Raw genomic sequence first — 22,223 nt, forward strand, 5'->3', positions numbered from 1 at the left:
TTGCTTCGTAGTTTCGTCTTACCCTAATGCTACTCGATTCGCGTTCATCGTCTCACGCAATAACTACGACTATGTAGTGTATGACTATCTGCAGTTATCGATTCTAGAAATTAATTCCTTATCATTGATGTCGAATATAAATAAGGTACATTTGAAATAATCTGTGGTGTATTTGAAACAATCCTTAGGACTTTTTGGCGGGAACACGAGAAGTGAATTTGTGTGATTTGTTTTATTTAGTCTATTTAGTGTTTCTTCAGGTTTAAATGTACAATAATGGTGGTTTATTAACTATGTATTTAATGTCTGTGAAAGTGCACAAATGTAGGAAAATGAAATAAAAGCCGCTGGATGTAGCTTCTCGTCGAGATCCTCCAAAAAGTCCACTGAAAATATCTCAGTAAATGGCCACCATTTTACTGAGATTATATTTCATCCCATTTCATTTCATTTAATTTCATTTCACTCCATATTATATTTTTTCATAAAAATAAGAATGTAAATTAAAACAAGACATGACTTAAATATATAGTTACCAGGTCATAAAATCCCTTTAAAAAAATCCTTAGTGGAACGGCCTTTTCAGAAATAAGCTGACTGACTGACTGGAGCAAATTCAAGTCAGAAAAGATCGTGTATATGACAGAAACACGTGGGCTTTTATTCCAATTCGGAAATTGCTTAGAGACACACAAAGACACATGAAAACTTTTCTAAATCACTTTGTCGATGTATTACGTTTCTTAACTTAGTAACGAAGCCAAGAAATACGAACGCTGAAAAAAAAATGCTTACGAAATACTTCCACGATGAAGTAGGACCATCAGACAATCGAATACAATGTATTTGAGCCTTCGACCTCACGTCTCAATAAGGTATTCGACGTAGGCCGTGACCTCTATTTCTTATCTGAGCAATCAGTAAAAAGAACTCGCGAAATAGGTAATGAAGTGAGTCGCGTGCTCATCTGCTTCGAAAACGAAGCAACTAGTGCTATTACTGGCAGTGTCAGTATGTCTTCTGAACCTTAGACAAATTATTAGCATTAATATCCCTTTCTGACTTCTCTTTCTGAATGTTTTAACTAAATTGGAATACTTCATCAGCTTAGAAATCCTGTGATTGTCTCGTCAACCTCTGAAAAAAACTATCTTTTCTGTGTTCTTCTGTTTTTTTCTGTCTGTTCTTTCTGTCTGTTCTGTATCTGTTTTTTTTTTTTACGGAAACCTTGGTACTTACAAACTCTTGCCAATGAATCATGCCGACAAACCGCAAACAGTCTGGTTTTGTTTATCCGGAAATTTGGCTAACGAATCGTGTTACATAAATTTTCCCGCCCTTTTAAGTAATTTTTTAAACACATTACGCAACATGGGTAATGGGTTTTAGGGATAAGTTGCCGTGGTTTTTCTTTCAACATAAAAACGTTGTAAATTTGAAAGTACTCATTTTAATATCACCACATAGCAACGACCTGACGATGCTCGTGTACACTTTACATAATATTCTGACACACATCAAGTGATATTGATAATATGTTGATTTTTATGTTACGCTGGCAAAATAAGTCCAAAACCGATAAATTTTTATGGGTTTTCTAGAAATAATACTCACTAAAAACTTTAACGCGTAAATTGATTCCATAGCTGAAAAGCAAGAAACTTTATTGTACGTAGTGCGACAAACACTACATATACTAACACTACATACACACTACATGACACACATACACACACAAACACACTACACACAAACCCACTAACACACACACACGTACGTACTATATTCTTACAGATCGCTCTTCCTGGTTAACTTACTTTACCTGGTGACCTAGCACTGAACCACTGACTTTTGTAACACAGGTTTTCCTAGCATAAAAGTCAGGGAATATTGTTATTGTATACCTCATAAAAAAAGCCATGTATATTATTATACTAGTGTTAAGAATTCTTGTACGTGTTTGTATTTTAAGAGGCTTGAATAATTATTATTATATTATTATTATTATTATATTATTAAAAATATTATTAAATTTTTTTCATTTAGAAACAGAAATATGTATGCACTAATTAGTATGAATTAAACAAGTGGCAAAAAAAAATTGTGAAATCCGATTTCCTTGATTACTAAGGCTTTGGTCTACAACAGCGGTCGGGGAACCAGGGTAAATTACCCCAAATGGGGTAAAATGAAATTTTGGGCGGTAAAAATGAAAAAAAAAGTATATATTGAAGTGAAACTTCTTTAAAATCGTTGTGATTTCAAACTCGATGAAACGAAATGAAAAAATAAGTCCCTAGAGACACAAACACATAAATGTATAGGATTCAGCCGGCGACAGAATGAGATAGAACACATTATTTGAAAACACAAAGTTCACGTGATTGACTAGTTATTGTTTTATTTTTCAAAATTATCATGGGGTCTATAATATGAAAGATGCTAAGAAGAAGCGATTTCGTTATTTTTTTGTTCTCCGCAATGGGATAATATCAACTTACATAAAAAAAATTGGGGTAGTAATTAATAAAGTGTCCCGACCGCTGGTCTACAATAACAAATTGAAAAATTTCACAATTATCAATCACATAAAATATCATACTAAACAACACATAGCCCTGTTTTAATTAAATTTTGTGTCTACGAATTCATTCTGGTAACGAAACTCGAAAGTGAAACCCTAAAGTTGCCAGTAACAAGAACAGGTAAATTAATTAGTTTCAACTTTCCGCCATAATAACTCTATTTTGCTGTAGTAAAATTATGAATTTATTTACGGCCAGAAATAGCTTTAGAACGAAATAATTGCCAACCAATATTAGAAGCCAAAGTGGTTACAAATATTTATACAGCAGAAAGCGGTCCACAACAGACTCTTCAAATGCCTCCTAGCCAAGAGTATACCGCTACATACCTGCTATATCTTTATCTTTTCCAGAATTATGAAACGGTTAATTAAACGGTAAATTAAACGGTTGTCTGGAACAGATCGCTTTTAGCGATAAGACCGCCTATTGGTACCAAGGTATCTGCTTGTTGACTTTTTATTAATAGTCATTGTAATTTGGTGTGCAATGAAGTGTATTCTCTCTCTCTCTCTCTCTCTCTCTCTCTCTCTCTCTCTCTCTCTCTCTCTCTCTCTCTCTCTCTCTCTCTCTCTCTCTCTCTCTCTCTCTCTCTCTCTCAGTGATATGAATCTAAGTGTGGCAACATGAGTACAACTGCTTTACGTTCCTTTACTGCACTGGAGGATAAAAGCTTAGTCTATTAGCTTAAAAGCTTAGACTGTTGTCTAGTGGGAGGGATTCTTGGTTACTTTTACAGTTTTTTTGCTTCACTCAGCTAAGGCCGCTTAGGTTACTTCCGTAGATTACTTAGACCCTTCTCACAAGTCATATCAAAACAAAACTCACTATTAATCGAAATAAATTTTAACATTTCCTAATTTCAATTACTATTACTATTTCGAAGTCGTCATGGCCTAAAGGTTAAGACGTCGGTGCATTCGTATGACGCGATGCACCGGTGTTCGAATCCGGCAGGCGGGTACCAATTTTTCTAATGAAATATGTACTTAACAAATGTTCACGATTGACTTCCACGGTGAAGGAATAACATCGTGTAATAAAAACCAAACCCGCAAAATTATAATTTGCGTAATCACTGGTGGTAGGACCTCTTGGGAGTCCGCACGGGTAGGCACCACCACCCCGCCTATTTCCGCCGTGAAGCAGTAATGCGTTTCGGTTCGAAGGGTGGGGTAGCCGTTGTAACTATAGTGAGACCTTAGAACTTATATCTCGAGGTGGGTGGCGCATTTACGTTGTAGATGTCTATGGGCTCCAGTAACCACTTAACACCAGGTGGGCTGGGAGCTCGTCCATCCATCTAAACAATAAAAAAAAATAAAAAAAATTATTTAAACAACAAAAGTTTTTTTAAACCGTAAAAATTTATTTTCATTATGTCTACGATTCGCGAAAACCGAAGATCAATTATTTTCTGATTAATTTAAAAAGCAAAATTTCAATGAAATAATTAGTCATTCCTATAAGAATGCGGTTTAATGCTACTAACATACTAAAAACTTAACTGTATTCACTCGTTCTCCAGAAAATCTGGAAGACCTAGTCTAAACTATACCTATACCTACACGATAATGTCGCTTCTCCTCACTCGCTCACTGACCAGTTAGTACCTTAATTACATTTTAATGCAAGCTTATCAATCGGACCATTCGCCAAGAGAAACTTACGATAAAAACCCTACTAGCGATAGGGTATCGGAAACTTTCACATGAAAGCGTCACTGACGAGCCAAAATTGAATAAAATAACGAACGTTCTCTCGATTCTCGTCAAGTTTTTTCAACAAAAACCCCTCGGACAAATCCCCATAGAGCCCTGCATGTGCGCTGTAATAAGTTGAGTAATAACTTGTGGAAAAATTAGGTCGCCCATATTTTTGGGGTCTTAACTCGATGGCAAGTGTTAAGGGTCTTACATTCTGCCACATTTGAGGCGCAGATTTATGGGTTCTAAGACTATCTGAAAAGTTAACAGAAAACAAGGGATTGTTCTTTAGAGTAGATTGTGTTATATTAAAATGTTTCAAGTCAAATACTTACAAAAGCAGCAAATTATTACCTGAGTTACTGCCAGTTTTTACCGATCCTCGCTACAAGATCTTGTAAAATAATTTGCAGTAGTTTTCTTATTTTTTATACATTTATTGTTTTTTTTTATTGCTTACTGATGTCGAGCTCACGATCCACCTGGTGTCAAGTGGTTACCGGAACCCATAAACATCAACAACGTAAATGCCGCCACCTACATTGAGACATGAGTTCTAAGGTCTCAGTTTTACAGTACAACTGTTGCCATACCTTTTAAACCGAAACGCATTAGTGCTTCATGACAAAAATAAACGTTTTAAAGGCTCCATACGTAAAAAAAGCGAATTGTGGAGTACTTCGGTCAAACTTCAAAACTTATATCAAAGTAGACCAATTTGCGGACAGCTTCATACTTAGTGTATATCAGATTTAGATTAGTTAGACTTAGCTATTTAAAAAAAATATAACGTGAATCCCAATTGAGCTCAAGTGTATCTCATACTAAGAGGCTCTGAAGACCTTAGAGAACAGAAATGTATAGAATATCTCCTGTTGACTCCACGAGTCCTAGACATAATTAAAGATACTTTTACGGTTTAATCACTTGTGTCACTACGTTTATTGTGACACATTAAATAGCGTCACTCATCATGAGGTTGAAGTCACAATTGAATTGAATGACAAAGGCTATAGTAATGTTACCCAAAGTTTTAAAGTGAACATAATAGGCAAAAAACATTACAATGTTCACTTTTTAGTTCTATGAACTATGCACTAAGAAAATAGCAGATTACAAGACTCGACGGGCCGGTCATTTATTTCTTTGACCATAAAGTAGGCATCCGTTGTGGAAAAACTTACTTTTTAAGTACAAAACTTTTATAAAATGGAAGTGCTTAAACTTAAGAAATGAAACTTGGTCTCTGGGAATAGCTAGGTTTTTTTTTACTTTCGTAGATTTTTTATAAGTTTATAAGCTTTCTTTTTCTTGTCAAGTTCCTTCATAAATGACATTATTATAACAATGTTTCCGTTTTTTACCTACTTATTTGTTCTATCGGTGATCATTTATGATAGGGATCATTTATTATTAAGAGACATGACTACTATTTCATCAAAGTAGATATCCGTTGATACCGACGGGCCTTTGTAATTAGTTGTGTTTAAATACAACTCTCTCATATCTTGTGAATAATAAGGCAAGCCTACGCCTATTGTTGATCCAAAATTAAACATCAATTTGCGATAGCGGTTTTATCGTAATTTTTCACATTAAATTAGTTTTCAATACTTCGGTGCTGTTGTAAGCGGTGTGATTAAATGCGAACTGCAGGTAGGATGTTAGGGGTAGACAAATCTGTGAACCCTCTTTTCAATCCGCTCCGTCCATAAGGTCCATTGTGATATGATCCCTATTTATACTACTGTCTGTAAAGGATCTTGTGATTTTGGAAAACTGAAGAAGCAAGACAGAAGGTGTAATGTGAAATGTATTATTTTGTGAATTTAATGGTTTTTTTTAAGTAACCCTTAATCGGGCACAGGGAACTATTTTCCCACCCTCCCAATCTAGATAAAATTTCAACCTGAAAAGTTTGATATTCTTGAAATGTCAAACTTTTCAGGTTGTAATTTTTACCGTAATACCGTACCTATATTCTTAGATAATTAGTTAATTACAAAATGATTTAACTGGCAGCCCCATCCTTACAAATGTCACGTGTAACGTCAGAATCAAATTAATGTCATTTTTGAAAAAAATTGCGCGATTTTTACATAGTGGAGACATAAATCTATAAAGTTTCTTCAAAAAATATTCTTGTAAGTAATTATTTGATTCGGTACATACTAATTTATTATATTATGTGTAACTTTGTTATGTTATTCAATGCAAAAACGTAGTGGTATTGTGTGGTTTTCATTCATTTGAAATATATTTTTGCAAGTGGGAAAATAGTTCACTTTGTCCATTCTCCGACTCCGTTTTGCGTCACTATAATATATAAAAAATGGGGATTTATTTCTGTCAACTTTTTAATTTTGTCAAGTTATTTAGTTTATTTCAAAATATTGGTTTCAAGTGTTTTAAGCGCTTGATATTACCTACTAAATCTTTCTGATTTATCTGACATCGATACTGATGATGACGATATTTATGGCGATATGGCGATTGCCTGATAAGTCCATCCTAATAGTTTTTATTGTTTATTTGATCCTTTATTTGCACACTGACACTCCACCTCACTTCTACTGCATAATTCTGTGCACATTTATTGAGGAAAATAAATTCAAAAGCAGAGTCAGGGTAAATTAGTAATCTATTTAAATTTACAGACATAATCGGGCAAAGGGAAATTATTTCCCACTTTGATTGTCCATGAACAGGCAAAGGGAAATAATTTCCCACCCGTAAAACATCATTATTTTCAGTTTCAGTAATATATATTATATATGATTTTATGTACACTGATATCCAACACGATCCAAGAGCATATACTCAACCCATGAAAAAAATTGTTCTGCCCGATTAAGGGTTAATGCTACGCAGCAATACCGTCTTTACCATAAGGGCACACGGGGCCCGTGCCCAGGGCCCCCATTCTCAGGGGGCCCCGAAGGACCGGCAATTTCTCTCACACATTTATTCTCAAAACATTTTTGTCGGGCACATTACACTTTTTTCACAAATCAGTAATCTTATCAGAAGCTATTTACAAGGCATATACTACGCCATTATATCAAAGACTGTGCTATTCCTACTGTACTAATTAATAATATTGCCGAACGCATCCTACCTAATTTACTATGTACACCATCTAGCGATCACTCACGCAATCACTCCGATTCCAAAGTCAAACTGCACCGCTTAAACAAGGCCTAACATAAATGTCGACATTGCTTATGGTTGAGGGAATCCCCGAATTATGTATTGAACTTTCAGTCTGATAGGAATGAGTGGCGTTATTTTGTTTCGTTTGATATTTAAAATTAAGTAAGATAAACAGGAGTTTTGATTTGTTCTTTTAAACATTATTTCTTTATGTCGAAAAGAACATATTTAAGTGGTTCACAAAAAAAAATTATAGCTCAAAAAGAAATAACGGAAAAACTTCCAAAGCTCACTTCGTTTTTAACGGTTGAAGAAACAAATAAGCCGAGGGATTATTCATCCTCATCACCAGGAAAAAGAGGTTACGTGTGACGAAAATGACAAACACACATTAGATGCTGAACCATCGACTTCAAGCTACTGTGAATTAATAACTGCAAGCTTAGAGAATGTATTTGTGTCTCCTGACCGTGGTACTTACTGTGACGACATTTTACCGGAAGAAGTCCGTGATATTTGGATTCGAAAAGGGCCAGAGTTTTCCAAAATATAAATAGTGACTTCTTCGAAAGTTCTTCAAGTTTTCCAGATTCAAATGGTAAAACGAAAACTAGATACTTGACTAAAAATATTTTTATTCGTAAACTGACGAATGATGAGTCTTTAGAAAGATAATGGCTCCTTTATTCACCAGCAAAGAAATCTGTATACTGTTATTGCTGCTGTCTATTTAATACTACTACTGGTACATACTGGACATAATTTAAGTTCTCCCAATGGATATAAAGATTGGAAGCATTTAAGTAACATATTGATAGAGCATGAGAACAGTTTACAGCACAGGGAATTTATGATGAATTATGTTGCAAGAATGAAAACGACTGGACGAATTGATACTGAGTTACTGTCCCAATATAATACAGAAATTAACTATTGGGAGCATGTGCTTAGGAGGATTGTTCCAGTAGTTAAATTTTTGGCTTCAAGACGTCTTGCTTTTCGTGGTGATAATGAGATATTAGGATCGGAAAATAATGGGAATTATTTGGGATGCTTAGAACTGATTAGTGAATTTAATCCTTTTCTTGCTGATCACATACAAAACTGCGTAAATCGTGGAAAAGCAAGTACATCATATTTATCGGCAAATATTTGTAATGAATTTAATGGGACAGCAAGTTTTGGAGACCATTGTCAAAGAACTTAAATCAGCAAAGTACTATTCTATTAGCGTAGATTCTACGCCAGATCTGTCCCACGTTGACTAACTGACTTTCATAGTTAGATACGTAAAAGACGGACAGCCTATTGAGAGATTTTTGCAATTTTTGCCTATGGATGAACATAATGCGCAATATATAGCAGATACCATTTTAAACTTTTTTGAAAGCCTTGATATTCCTATAAAAGATTGTCACTAGCAGAGCTACGACAATGCATCAAATATGTCTGGAAAGTACTCTGGTGTTCAGTCAAGAATAAAAGAAGTTTGCGAATTTGCGATTTACGTTCCATGTGCGGCACATTCGCTAAATTTAGTGGGTGTTTAGGCTGCTGAGTGCGTTACTGAAGCAGTAAGATTCTTTCAATTTGTACAAAAATTGTTCAATTTTTTCTCGGCTTCGAAAAAACGATGAAAAATTTTGACAGAGCATTAAGGTGCAAACAGAGTTCTGAAGTCTCTTTCGGAAACTAGATGGTCTGCACGCGCCAATGCTATTAAAGCTTTGCAAAATGGTAATTAAATATGTCTGAAACTGGGACGGTTGGGCGAGCAGGAACTCACCCAGGAGGCATAGAATTTTCTAACAGCTGCCCGTGCACTTCCGAACGATACATGGCAACTCAAGGGCAACTGTTTTACAAATGAATCTACTACCGGATCTCATTACAATACCAGAGGGCTTAGAGGTGACCAGGAAACATAATTGATGTACAAACAAAACATGAACGGGGCGAGGAAGGAGTGAAAAATGTGCACAGTAGTAGAAACTGTATGCATAGATTCAATAAAAATAGTATTATGCTATCAAATTAAAATAGACAGTGATGTTTCATGAATATCATACAATTTCAGAATGCTTAGGCAAAGACAGTCTCTTCTGTGTTCTAGTGACGGTCAAATCGATTATAAATCTGCAAATCTGGATCTGAGTGATGGACACTGAATTATTATTAATGAGGTATTTTACAGTACTGACCATAACTTTCACTCAACGAAATGCATATATTATCAGCGTTGCCAACTCTACCAACTTTTAGTGTCGTAATCAAACCTACCACTTTAACTACCAACTTTTGAAGTTTTCAAAAAGTTCAAATCCATCCTCCATGAAAATAATATTGAACAGAATTGAACTCTATATGTAACGCGATTCAATTAACAAATAACTGATTGTAATTTTTAAAACGTTTCAATTGAACACTATCAAAATGAGTGAAAGTGAAAACGAAAAAAAATCTCCTCGAAAATTAAAAAAGATGCATTACAATCAAAAATATTCTCAACTATGGGAAAAAGAAGAATATTTGGGAAATATGTTGTCAACTGTCGTCGTTGCGGATTAAACTCAAACTGCAGTATAGGAAGCACTTATTTATTCCACACGCACCTTAAAATCGTATACATTACCAATCAATTGGTTTTTATCCTTTGAACCTTTTAAAAACGTAAAACACAAATTTTTATCTCAAGACATTTTTCCCTCAATCTGACAGCCTGTCTTTCTTTTATTCCGGACGTCTCCCGTTGTTAATCTGTGTGTGAAAAACCATTCACCACACCACACCCCCACGGAGAAAGATACGCCAGATGAGAGCCCTTAATCAAAATTGTCACTATACTCTTAATATTACGCATAATTAGGTATACGTGCGAATGTATTACAAGAATAATTGTATAAAACGAAGAATTATAAGCGAAAATTACAGGTAACAAGTAACAAGTACAAGGTAACGATAGGTAACAACAGGTAACAAGATACAAGTAGTTCTTATAAATCAGTCATTTTTTTAAATCTGACACGTCTGCCTGAGCGTGTGGTATAAGGCTCTTTTGTTTTCTCACCTTGAATTTTTATTGGAATTGACAGCGGCCTTGTTGGCAGCGGCAACAGCGGCGGATTTTCCAGATCCATTGGTCGTAAGGCTTGATTTTGCTGAGAAGACAAAGGCTCAGCTTGCTTCCGTTCATCATCAATGTGATCTATGAAAGCCGGCTTAAGTCTGTCTACACTCACGACAACTTTGTTATTTTTTATGGACAGTGTGAACGTTTTCCCATCAGGGGAGCGTTCTAATACTTTAAATGGACCTGTATATGGCGGCTGCAATGACCTGCGGATGGTATCGTCTCTCAGGAAAACATGAGAAGCGCTTTCCAATTCCTTGAATATAAATGGAGAGTTTTTACAATGTCGAGAAGCAGGCACTGGGCGTATAGATGACATTTTGTTACGCAATTGTACCACAAAGTCGGTGGCATCCTCAATTTTTTCTATTGACGAGGAAGCTATTAACAGCTCTCCAGGGAGTCTTAAAGGTTCACCGTACACCGTTTCTGCGACTGTGGCTTCCAGATCTTCTTTAAAGGCTGACCGCATTCCCAGCAAAACCATGGGAAGGGATCTTACCCATGAATCTTGATGGCATATTAATGCCGCCTTGAGCTGTCTATGGACACGTTCAATCATTCCATTTGCGCAGGGATGATATGAGGTAGTCCTTATACGCTTGGTGGCGAATCGAAGCAGCAGCCGGTTAAACAAATCGGATTCAAATTGGGATCCTTGGTCTGTTGTGATTATTGACGGTACTCCAAAACGGGAAATCCACTCCCTGGTAAAAGTTTCCACCACTTCCTCTGCCGTGATGGTGCGCATAGGCCACACCTCTAGCCACCTGGAAACCCTATCAATTGCCGTCAAACAATATCGGTATTCGTTGCAAACCGGTAATGGCCCTACAATGTCTATATGCACGTGCATGAAGCGACCGGATGGTGTGTTAAACTTTCCAGTAGGAGCTGAGTTGTGTCTTGAAACTTTGCTACGTTGACATGCGTCACAGCTTCGAGACCAAATACGGCAGTCCCTTTTCATCGATGGCCAAACGAAACGTTCTGACACGAGGCGTGTGGTAGCACGGATACCAGGATGACTCAAGTTGTGCAGTTGGTTGAACGCGGTTCTTCGAAAGGAAGGGGTCAAATACGGACGCGGCTTACCTGTAGAAACGTCACAATAAATTGCCGATTTCGCTTCTGGAGGGCTGATTTTAGTTAGGCTCAGGCTAGAGCCATTTTGTAACAGATTTTTCAATTCAGAATCTGTAGCCTGAGACTTCGCGAGTGCATCGTGATCTTGATCCAGCGCGATGGCGTTGATATCGATGCGTGACATTGTGTCAGCAACGATATTGTCCTCGCCCTTAATATACTGTATGTCAGTCGTGAATTGGCTTATAAAAAACAACTGGTTTAACTGAGGAGGTGGCAGCTTCTCGCGTCTCTGTAAGAAAGCATATAAGAGTGGTTTGTGGTCGGTAAAAATTGTGGCATGCTGGACTTCTAAAATATATCGAAAATGTTGAACACTTTCGTATACCGCTAATAATTCTCTGTAGTAAGTCGGCCACTGTCTTTGCTGGGGTGTGAGTTTCTTACTAAAAAAAGATAGCGGAAACCACTTACCATTTACCTTTTGCTGAAGGCAAGACCCAATATGAACACTGGAGGCATCCGTGAACAGACCTAAACTAGAATTACTCACAGGATGTTGTAATAGCGTCGCCGAGGACAAGCTTTGCTTGCAGGCTTCAAATTGCTGAAGTAGCTCTGGGGACCAAGGAAATGGCCTGGCACCCTTGCTCTTTGTTGCTACGAGAGCCTCAATTAGCGGTGCCTGAAACTGAGCAGCATGTGGAACAAAACGCCGGTAGTAGTTCAGCATACCGAGAAATCGGCGCATACCTTGTACCGTCTCAGGAGGTGGAAAGTCCAATAAGACTTGGATGCGAGCCTGAGGAGGGCGTGTCCCTTCACTGTTTATGTGATAGCCCAAGAAGTTAACTTCATCTACTCCCAGAGTACATTTGGAGGGGTTAATTACAACTCCGTATTCTTGTAGACGTTCGAAGAGGGTTCGAAGGTGTTTCAGATGAAGATTCTCATCAGCTGAATGAACGAGGATGTCATCAACGTAGGGAAAGCAGAAATCAAGGCCCCGTGTGACCTCATCAATAAATCGCTGGAATGTCTGTCCCGCGTTTCGAAGCCCAAAAGTCATGAATGGGAATTCGAAGAGGCCAAACGGTGTAACAATTGCTGTCTTCGGCACGTCCTCCTCAGCGATCGGTATCTGGTGATAAGCTTTTACTAAATCGATGGTGCTGAAAACTTTTGAACCAGAGAGGTTATGAGCAAAATCGTGAATATGGCGCACGGGGTACCTATCTGGAACTGTTCTGGCGTTTAGGGCCCGGTAATCGCCGCATGGACGCCAGGTGTCGTCTTTTTTAATTGTCATATGCAGTGGTGATGACCAGGCACTTTTGGATGGTCGAGCTGTACCAGATTGCACCATATCCTCGAACTCTTTCTTAGCTGCAACTAGTTTCTGAGGGGCTAAGCGGCGGGGACGGCAGGCAATCGGAGGCCCATCCGTTGTTTTAATGAAATGGACCGTATGGTGCTTAACGACTCGAGGCAGCCCTGGTGGTCGTGTAATGTCTGGAAATTCTGCTAATAATTCAGTAAAAATGACCTTTCCAGATGCAACTGCTCGAACACTTGGTTGATCAATATCAGTGGTTGAGGCAATTGATGATAGTCCTGTGGTCCCATCAACTATCCTTTCATTTCTGCAATCCGGTAAAAGATTGTAAAACGCTAAAAAATCAGATCCGATAATTGCAGAGTTAATTAAGTTAATTCTTCAAACGAGGCTTGTGGAGAGTATTAAGCGGTAGGCAGCGGCTTGGCTCTGCCCCTTGCATTGCTGAAGTCCATGGGCGACGGTAACCACTCACCATCAGGTGGGCCGTATGCCCGTCTGCCTACAAAGGCAATAAAAAAAAAAAAAAAATATAAAAAAAAAAAAACGTCGGCTATGACAAATTTCCAGACAAAGTTACGGCGTAGCCCGAAGTTTAGATTTAAATTAATTGTGCCGAAAGTCCGAATGCAACTACCATTGGCAGCGCTTAAGTCGTATTTGGTAGCCTTTCGCTTTACTGGTAACCAGTGATGGGGGAAACAACATAGGTCTGATCCAGTGTCGATTAAAAAACGGTGCTTGGTCACTTGGTCAATGACAAACAGGCGGCGGCCAATACTATGGCAATCAGTTGCCGCCATTACTGACTGCTGTTTGGGTTTTCCGCCTTCCAGGTGCAAGGAGTTACACATTTAGTTGCATTATTGCCCCACCTCCGATGATACCAACAAATTTTAGGGCCGCGAGATGATGATCTGTCACGATAAGGGCGGCTCTGTCGCCTAGATAGGGCAGCAACTTGGCTACTGATCTCTTCTAGTTGTTTGGCTAATGAACCAAGGGTTAAACTGTTCGAAGATGTTGCGGTCGAACATACCATAGGAGGAGTTTGGGCCAACTCAAGAATTTTGTCGGCTAGTTCTGACAATTTGTCAAGGCCAAGGTCAGCCTGTGCTGCCAGTATAGCTTGAGCCTGATGAGGCAAGCGGCGTAACCAAAGTTGGCGTATAATATTGTCGTCTGTGAGTGTGCTTCCTGCAAGAGAGCGTAGGTGTCGGAGGAACTGTGATGGTTTTCTATCCTCAAGTTCTTCATCACTCAGAAGTTGTCGAACTCTTTTTTCTTGTGATACAGAAAGGCGCTGAATAAGTATGCTTTTTAATTTTTCATATTTTTCTTCAGTTGGTGGGTTTGTTATTATGTCTTCAACCTCTCCAGCTATTCTTTGGTCAAGGTGACCTACAACATAATTATATTTAGTAGTATCTGTCACAATATTGGCAATTTGGAATTGAGCTTCAATTTGAGCAAATCAAACAGCTGGTTTGTCAGCCCAAAATGTAGGCAATTTGACTGTAACTCTACAAACTTTTGTTTCTCTCTCATTTCCTTCAAGTTGTTTTTGTAGCGCTGCATTTGCAGCCAAGAGTTGTTGCAGTTGTTCCTGTATTTCTTGACTGGCCATTGTTAAGAAGAAAAATATAAACTTAGTTTAATAATGTAAAACTGTATAAATAATGATAACTATACCACACGCTCAGCAGGAATTATACATATAACTAATTATAGTATTATATTACAATACAAAATGGTATTAAATTTTTTTTTTAACTAAAATTAATATTGGTTAATACATTCACAGAAAAATAAAAAAATTAAAGGAAATAAATAACATTATGGTTTTTAATACGAAATTCTATTTTTTATTAGAGTCCCTAATATATAGACTGCAGCACTGATGGTGTTCGTATTAGACCTCACTAATACTTGCGAAATTGATAATTAAATTGTCGAAAAAATGTTCAGGCGTAATAAGGAAATGAACATTTGCGATTAATTTCTGTGGTTCTCCGTGGATTTATTGAAAGCAGGCTTCTATATTGCGTTATTACATCCGTTATTACGTCCGCGGCTTCAACGGGACATCTCAATTTCTCGTGTCGGGGTCACCATTTTGGGAAATATGTTGTCAACTGTCGTCGTTGCGGATTAAACTCAAACTGCAGTATAGGAAGCACTTATTTATTCCACACGCACCTTAAAATCGTATACATTACCAATCAATTGGTTTTTATCCTTTGAACCTTTTAAAAACATAAAACACAAATTTTTATCTCATGACATTTTTCCCTCAATCTGACAGCCTGTCTTTCTTTTATTCCGGACGTCTCCCGTTGTTAATCTGTGTGTGAAAAACCATTCACCACAAATATTAGCGGCCTGTAATTCTGTTTTATCATTGGATTTCTAATAAAAATAGTTCAAATATGTCTTATCCAATCGAAAAGTAAATTAAGGATGCCAGATTCTTATTGGAGGGTCTCTAAAAGACTTGAAAAGTATGGGTGGTAGATCTACCAACTTTTCATAGTAGGGTTTGTTGGAAACTACCAACTTGTAAAACCCTATCTCCCACCTTGACGAATTTCGAGTTGGCAACGCTGGCATATCTGGGCTGTGTTCCCTTTGCCTGCAAAATAGTAAAAAAAGACTTGTTTCAGTTGTTTGTTTAGTTTCATAGACATGTGTAACAATAGTATTTTTTATTTATTTATTTCTTTTTATTTACGTACTGTTTAGTTATTTAGCATTAAAAGTCTAATATGAATAAAGAATATAAAATATCACACACAGTAGTTTGAAGACAAACATTCTGAAAGTTAACGATATTTTAAAATAAGTATTAGTGAAATTAATATTACAGGGTTTAAGAGTGCTTAGTGCATCAGTAGAACATTGCAGTAAAAATAAGATTTGATCCCTGTTCATTAAAGTACAAATTTAAAATTAAAACTATTTAACAATTGTGAAAAATATGAAAAAGTACGCACATCACAGCTACACATATACACCTCTTTTGGACGCGTAAGTTTTTTTTTATGCCAACTGATTTATAGTTATGGACACCTTTACAAAACCTTCCGCAGCCTTAAAATACGTTTATAGCGTGCTGAATAGCGATGTTTTGAAAATTTCCGAACATCCTACAAACAGTTAAACATGCTGATGATCTCTGCTAACAATATTGTTCACTATTTAAAGGCTATTTTTGCAATATTAAGATCAATCAATCAATCATACAATAAAATAAAGCATGATAAAAACTGATGGACTTTTTTCAAATTAAACAATCGTCTGATAGCTCTTCTTAAAATTATAATTTAGAATTATAAAAAAAGTAGATCTAACCTTATTAATTTAAAGATCAACTTTTTGCAAAACTTCTTGTGTGCCTTACTGCCAAGACAATACACCTATATTATTCCAATCTCAATATAATTTTCTACCCTTATTTAAATAAATAAAAAATACAGAATAATTTCTTTTTTTCCATTGTAAATTCAAACTCCAAATTTTCATAATAATAGACTACTTTGCTTTTATTTTAATAGTATTAATATAATATAAATAAAATAAGTTACTTTTAGTATTTGAATTGAATAATATTTAAATCATGCAGCAAGAAATGTAACATGGGACGCCCCCCCCTAGGTGCTGTGATTACCTTCGATGGTTAGCAGGTAAGAAATGGATGGGGAGAGCTGAAGACCTGGCTCAGTGGTGTGGATTGGGAAAGGCCCATGACTGATAATGATGATAAAAATTTATAATATTTTTCAAATTAAACATCAAATATAAGTAATTATATTAAATCTAGTTTGCAGCCTAAGTGTATGACATTTGTATAGTTAATTGATAATAATTAATGACAATTATGGTATAAATTAAAAAAAATATGACTAGAAACCATCAGATTATATATAGTATAATCTAAACTGAGTCCCAGTAACTATACTGAGACCTTAGAACTCATATCTCAAGGTGGGTGGCAACATTTACCTTGTAGATGTCTATGAGCTCCGGTAACCACATAACATTAGGTGGGCCGTGAGCTCGTCCACCCACCAAAGCAATAAAAAATAATTCTGTAAATAAATAGATTACTAAGAAACATTTTTATCTTAAGCTACTTTATGCCAAATCTATGTGAGTTCATTTGTATAATGGTTTAAAAATTTCTAGCCGTAATGTAATGAGTGTATCTTTTTATATTTACTATCATTACTTTTTTGTACAATGTAGAATGCAACCAAATATTATATAAAAAAAATCTATTGAATACCACAGACAAAAAATTTAAAACAATCACTTAACAATTTCAATTCCAGGAAACCCTATGTGGATAGAAATTATTTAGCTTAATAGTGCTGAGGTGTATTGTAAAACTGTTTAAAGATGTACCACCATCCTGCCTATATCTGCTTCGAAGCAGCCATGCATTCTGGTTTGAAGGGTACAGCAAATATTATGAAACAAAATTAGTACTTTCACTACATCTGTCAAAGCAGGTTGCGGTATTTGTCAATGACCCTTTAATACCAGATGGCCTGTGAGCTAATTACTGGTGGTAGGACCTCTTGTGAGTCCGCGCGGATAGGTACCACCACCCTGCCTATTTCTGCCGTGAAGCAGTAATGTGTTTCGGTTTGAATGTGGGGCAGCCGTTGTAATTATACTGAGACCTTAGAACTTATCTAAAGGTGGGTGGCGCATTTACGTTGTAGATGTCTATAGGCTCCCGTAACCACTTAACACCAGGTGGGCTGTGAGCTCGTCCACCCATTTAAGCAATAAAAAAAAAAAAAACACTAAAATAATTAAAAATAGTAAATGATGGTAATTTTTCAGTTATGAAGTACAACATTTACAGTTTAGTTTTAAAATACTTACACAAATCCTTACCTGCATAATTTTTTTGCGTAACTACTAATTATAGAATGTGCTATTTACCCATACAGATTAGTACCACTATACTGCAATTTTTTTTCATTTTCTAATAGATCTTGTCACTGTAGATGTAACGATAGATTCTACAAAAACTAACAACATCATTTATTTATTTTTGAAAGCCTTCGTTTTTATTGTACTGCAGAAAATCACAAATCACAAAGGAAAATAATTGTGAGTAAATTTGTAAATATTAGCAGATTGAAATGTTTTACCTGAGATAAAACCCTGAGATATCATTGTTTGGACTACAAGCTGGCTAACATTACAGTGGTAATTTTTTTATGTTTGTTTTCATTATACCAACATAAATATTAATGTTAGTATGTCAATTGATTGGCCTGGACAAATTTGCCAGGTTTAACAGTGGGTATTTGGGTACATTTCTTTATTTTTAAATTTCTGGAGGCCAATTTTGCTGATTTATATCTACAAAAGAGATCCCTTTCTCATCAACCTCATGAGGTTTTAATTTCAATTTTCCCAAGAACCTTCAATTACTTAAAAGTCGCCTAAACGCAAACGTTTTTCCTGGTCTTTAGATGAGAAATTAATTGTTTCATCAACTGTGAATTGACGATTCAAACTTACAATTTTTTTCACCATGAAACAAAAAAAGTAAGATCTAGAACTAGATTTAATTCTTATTATTCAGTACTTACTGGGAAAAATAAAACTAAATCCCACCCTTTTTGAGATTGAACCAAACCATTGCTTTGTGGCGGGTAGCCATCATACAATGCAAGATATTTGACAGATGCCTGAATCTCGCTTACGTCATTTTCAAGATAAGCCTGCTTAAAATGCAAGTTCCGACAACAACATTCGGACCGTCGGTCTACCGAGCAATATCACCCGCTCGGTGGAAGATCTTCCTTTCGTTGTAAACCTCCCAAAGCTTCATGGAGAAATAGTCAAGATATTAACCCCCTCACTTCTCAGAATACACTTTAATGACTACTAGTAAAAAGTAAAAAAAAACCGGGAAACAGACTGTAAACAAATGATAATCAATCTCTTGGGTTAATGGCGTTTCCTTATAGATTTCGCCAATGTCAAGTGTATATAATACTCTGCTTTATAAAGCGGGCTTTGTGGACGAACAAGGTCACAGATCGTAACTAAGAATTAAGAGAGTAGCTAAGAATGTTTGATAACAGGATCGCTGTTGATTTACCTAAAACAAATAAGACGCACACAATATATATACAGGGGTTAGTTGGTTAAAAGATAGACAATCTAAAACAAATGATAGAACTTCACGTGCTAAATGTTTGACATTCAAATTGCCACTTCATCCTAACGACCGCTATGAACTGCTGTATAAATAAGTATTACAATTGTTTTTCAAATAATTCACATTTTTTACTTCGCACAATGAGAGCAGCTATACATGTCCGCTGTAGGAACATTTAGATTAATTTGTAATATATTCTAACATCGACTTATGGTTAATACTAATTTATTGAACTCGTTATGATGAATTCCTTCCAGAAATATTACAAGATAAAAGACTAACATGTTTCCTAAAAACAACACAAATAAAAACAAAATATAATTTGAGCATAAATCCTGTTTCATTTGAATTCCGTGTGCTCGAATAACGGTTGTTAATGGCTATTTTAATACTCCTATAGTTTAATGAGAAATAAAAATCACGTAAAGAAAAAATATCGTGTCGTCCACAACAACGAAAACACAGTATTAAATAAGCAGAGAGGGGGTGTCACACACCGCGAGTGGGTGATCCAATAGCTCAGTGCGCGGACCGCGAGCTAAAGTAAGAGGCGCGGGCGTCGGGCGTCTACTTTGCAGCCTAGAGAACCTCACCTCTAAATCCCCTGCCACGCCATTCAAAACTTTATCACACCACTAACAAAGATACTTTTTATGGAACTAAAAACGACAGTGACCCCATTGTGCAGTGCAAAATGAACGAAGAAAACACCGTCGCCGAAGACTTGAAACGTCAAGCAGCTATGTTTTATAATACAACAAGAAGGTTCGTTACAATATCCAACGCGTGTTTTACGAACGTACAATCATTTAAATAGTTTACGGCTGTTTACGTAATATGTTTATAGCTATGCGCGAAACTTAACGGATATTCCAACATGTTTTTGAACAAGAAATTAAGTATCGAACTTAGAAAACGATTCTGGAACTAACGAGAAAGTTGAAGATGAATTTTGGAAAACAAGTACTTCGTCATGTGGACTATATATAGTGTCAATGATTCCATAAAATCTCCCTAATACATAATTTATCTTATTTTGACAGATAGTCACGCAAAACAAACGTGAAATTAAAAAAAAAGAAACTCACAACCATTGCGTTCGTTTCCCAGAAAGCGTGAACATGTAATCACGGCAGAATATTTATTTCGCATAATTTTAAATGTCAAATCATGAATCTTTTATGTAACGACCTCGTTTGCTCATCATTCTTTCAAAGAAATATTATGCATATGGGTATATGTACATGTATATTAATATAATCTTCTGACTTTCGTACAAACATGAATACGACATTACGTTGATAGTTTCTCAAACGGACGTAGCATGTCATTGACAACTATTCATATCGAAAAGGCTGTTGACATTTCTATTAGGAAAAAAAAAAGAGGACTACTAGTTACTATCTGTCATTTTAGAGTAGTCAAACCGTAATAAAATTCGTCATATTATATATAGAATTTACTTATAACTTCGTTTGTGACCTGTACCTCTAGTTCGTCGGGGTTCGATCTTGATGGGTCCTGGGTGTATTCGTGACAGTATTACCCAAGAAAAATTCATATTAGTTTCGTTGGAAACTGAATCGTTAGTTAAATTAACATTTTAGTTATCAGAATCTAAGCATTGTGTAGGTTTGTGACGTTTGTGTAATCATTTCAGGCTGAACTTTAATACAAAACGCCCACGTATGTCTGTTCCACCATTGTTCATTGTACGTGCAACCACAAGCCGTGAAGACAGGGACGTATCGTGGACAGATCGTGGGGGGTAATAAAGGCCATTTGAAAAACTGAGATATTATATATTTTTGATGTTGGTAGATCATTAGGTAGTAATGAGTCCGTGTTGGGCTTCTAGACCCTATATATATGACGCATATATGCGTCATCAAGTGAAATATATAATTTGCATAATCACTTTCAGACTAAACGGGTACATATAATATTTGCAACTATGTTACTTCTTTGCCATTGTTAGATATAATGTATGTAATAAGTAATTAGCGTTAGTGCAGCAAGGCAACCATAAAACAATATACCTTATACAGTTAATTAGCAATGGCTTGACATTGTCAATAATCTAGGCGACAGTTGCATTTAAATCTAACGCATCTTCTGACTCCTACCAAAATCACTTAACTTTTGTTCTGTTGTAAATTCTTCAACGGACCGTCCCTGGAATCCATCACGTTCGTAAACACGTCTCATATTATTACTTTTACAACGCCAAAGCCGAGACCGAACTCGATAAAAACACATAAAAACTAATCATCGGAAAAGTACAGGGTATGAAAACACTATTAGTAACGACTTTGGTCGTCTAATAACGTTACATCAAATATCAATTCACTCTGACGTAATTAAACATTTCTAAATTAGGTTTCTTTTTTTCATACCTATTCTAAAGCGTTGGTAGTCAACGCTGGTAGTCTAAAAGAAATGTTTTAGCTACGCGCGAACGGGTAAGTGAGCTCGCGGGTTCAACCTCTTCGCAGAATCTACCGCCAGATCGCGACCAACTAAGAAGATCAGGCGAGAAATTCAGTGGGCATCTGGGAATCATTCAAGATGATGGTAACCACATGCGGGCTCCTAATTTGCCCTGCCATCAGTACTTACTAACTACAGAGTTACAAGATTTCCTAATCTAAAACGAAACTCCTGGACAGCCCGACTACTTCTCTAAATAAATCTAAATCGATATTTCTGAGTAGTGCATTGACTCTTTTCGGAATCACTACTTTTTTTTACCACAACTCAATCATAAGTATTATGTTCCGGTTTGAATAGTAGGGCAGCCATTATCGCGTTATGCTAATGTACGAGTAAATGCTCTAAAGTCCGACCTTGGGTCTCAAGGGTAGTGGCGGCGTTCACATTACGATATCAACATAAAATACTAGCTGCTACCCGCGGCATCGACCACGTGGTCAACGAAAATTGTCAGTATAGATTCCCATGCAAATGAGCTATTATTTCGGGATAAAAGATAGCTTATAGGTACTAGCCTCCTGGTCTAAAACTATCAATCACACAAAAA

General features: G+C 36.4%; 2 protein-coding genes across 3 annotated transcripts in view; one reads left to right on the forward strand and one right to left on the reverse strand.

The window, feature by feature from the left end:
* Positions 1–7,076: 7,076 nt before the first annotated feature.
* Positions 7,077–11,126, reverse strand: LOC149500400 (uncharacterized). Its single transcript, XM_089736681.1, has one exon. It carries the CDS (start codon positions 11,059–11,061, stop codon positions 10,438–10,440), a length of 624 nt encoding a protein of 207 aa, XP_089592807.1. The 5' UTR covers positions 11,062–11,126; the 3' UTR covers positions 7,077–10,437.
* Positions 11,127–15,667: 4,541 nt separating this feature from the next.
* Positions 15,668–22,223, forward strand: part of MFS9 (major facilitator superfamily transporter 9) — a 45,469-nt gene continuing 38,913 nt past the window's right edge. The window contains exon 1 of one of the 2 annotated variants that reach the window (XM_028170539.2): positions 15,668–16,023. In XM_028170539.2, the coding sequence (XP_028026340.1) occupies positions 15,974–16,023 (50 nt within the window). In that variant the 5' untranslated portion in view covers positions 15,668–15,973. Of the gene's footprint in view, positions 16,024–19,677; positions 19,949–22,223 lie in introns of those variants that run through there. The other variant, XM_028170538.2, reaches the window with a different exon arrangement.

This window comes from Bombyx mandarina, chromosome 22, assembly GCF_030267445.1.
Source record: "Bombyx mandarina strain Sakado chromosome 22, ASM3026744v2".
Taxonomy (NCBI): Eukaryota; Metazoa; Arthropoda; class Insecta; order Lepidoptera; family Bombycidae; genus Bombyx; species Bombyx mandarina.

Bases quoted from the DNA above. Each gene is read 5' to 3' on its own strand.
- LOC149500400 (XM_089736681.1), bottom strand. From the start codon at position 11,061: ATGGTTTTGCTGGGAATGCGGTCAGCCTTTAAAGAAGATCTGGAAGCC.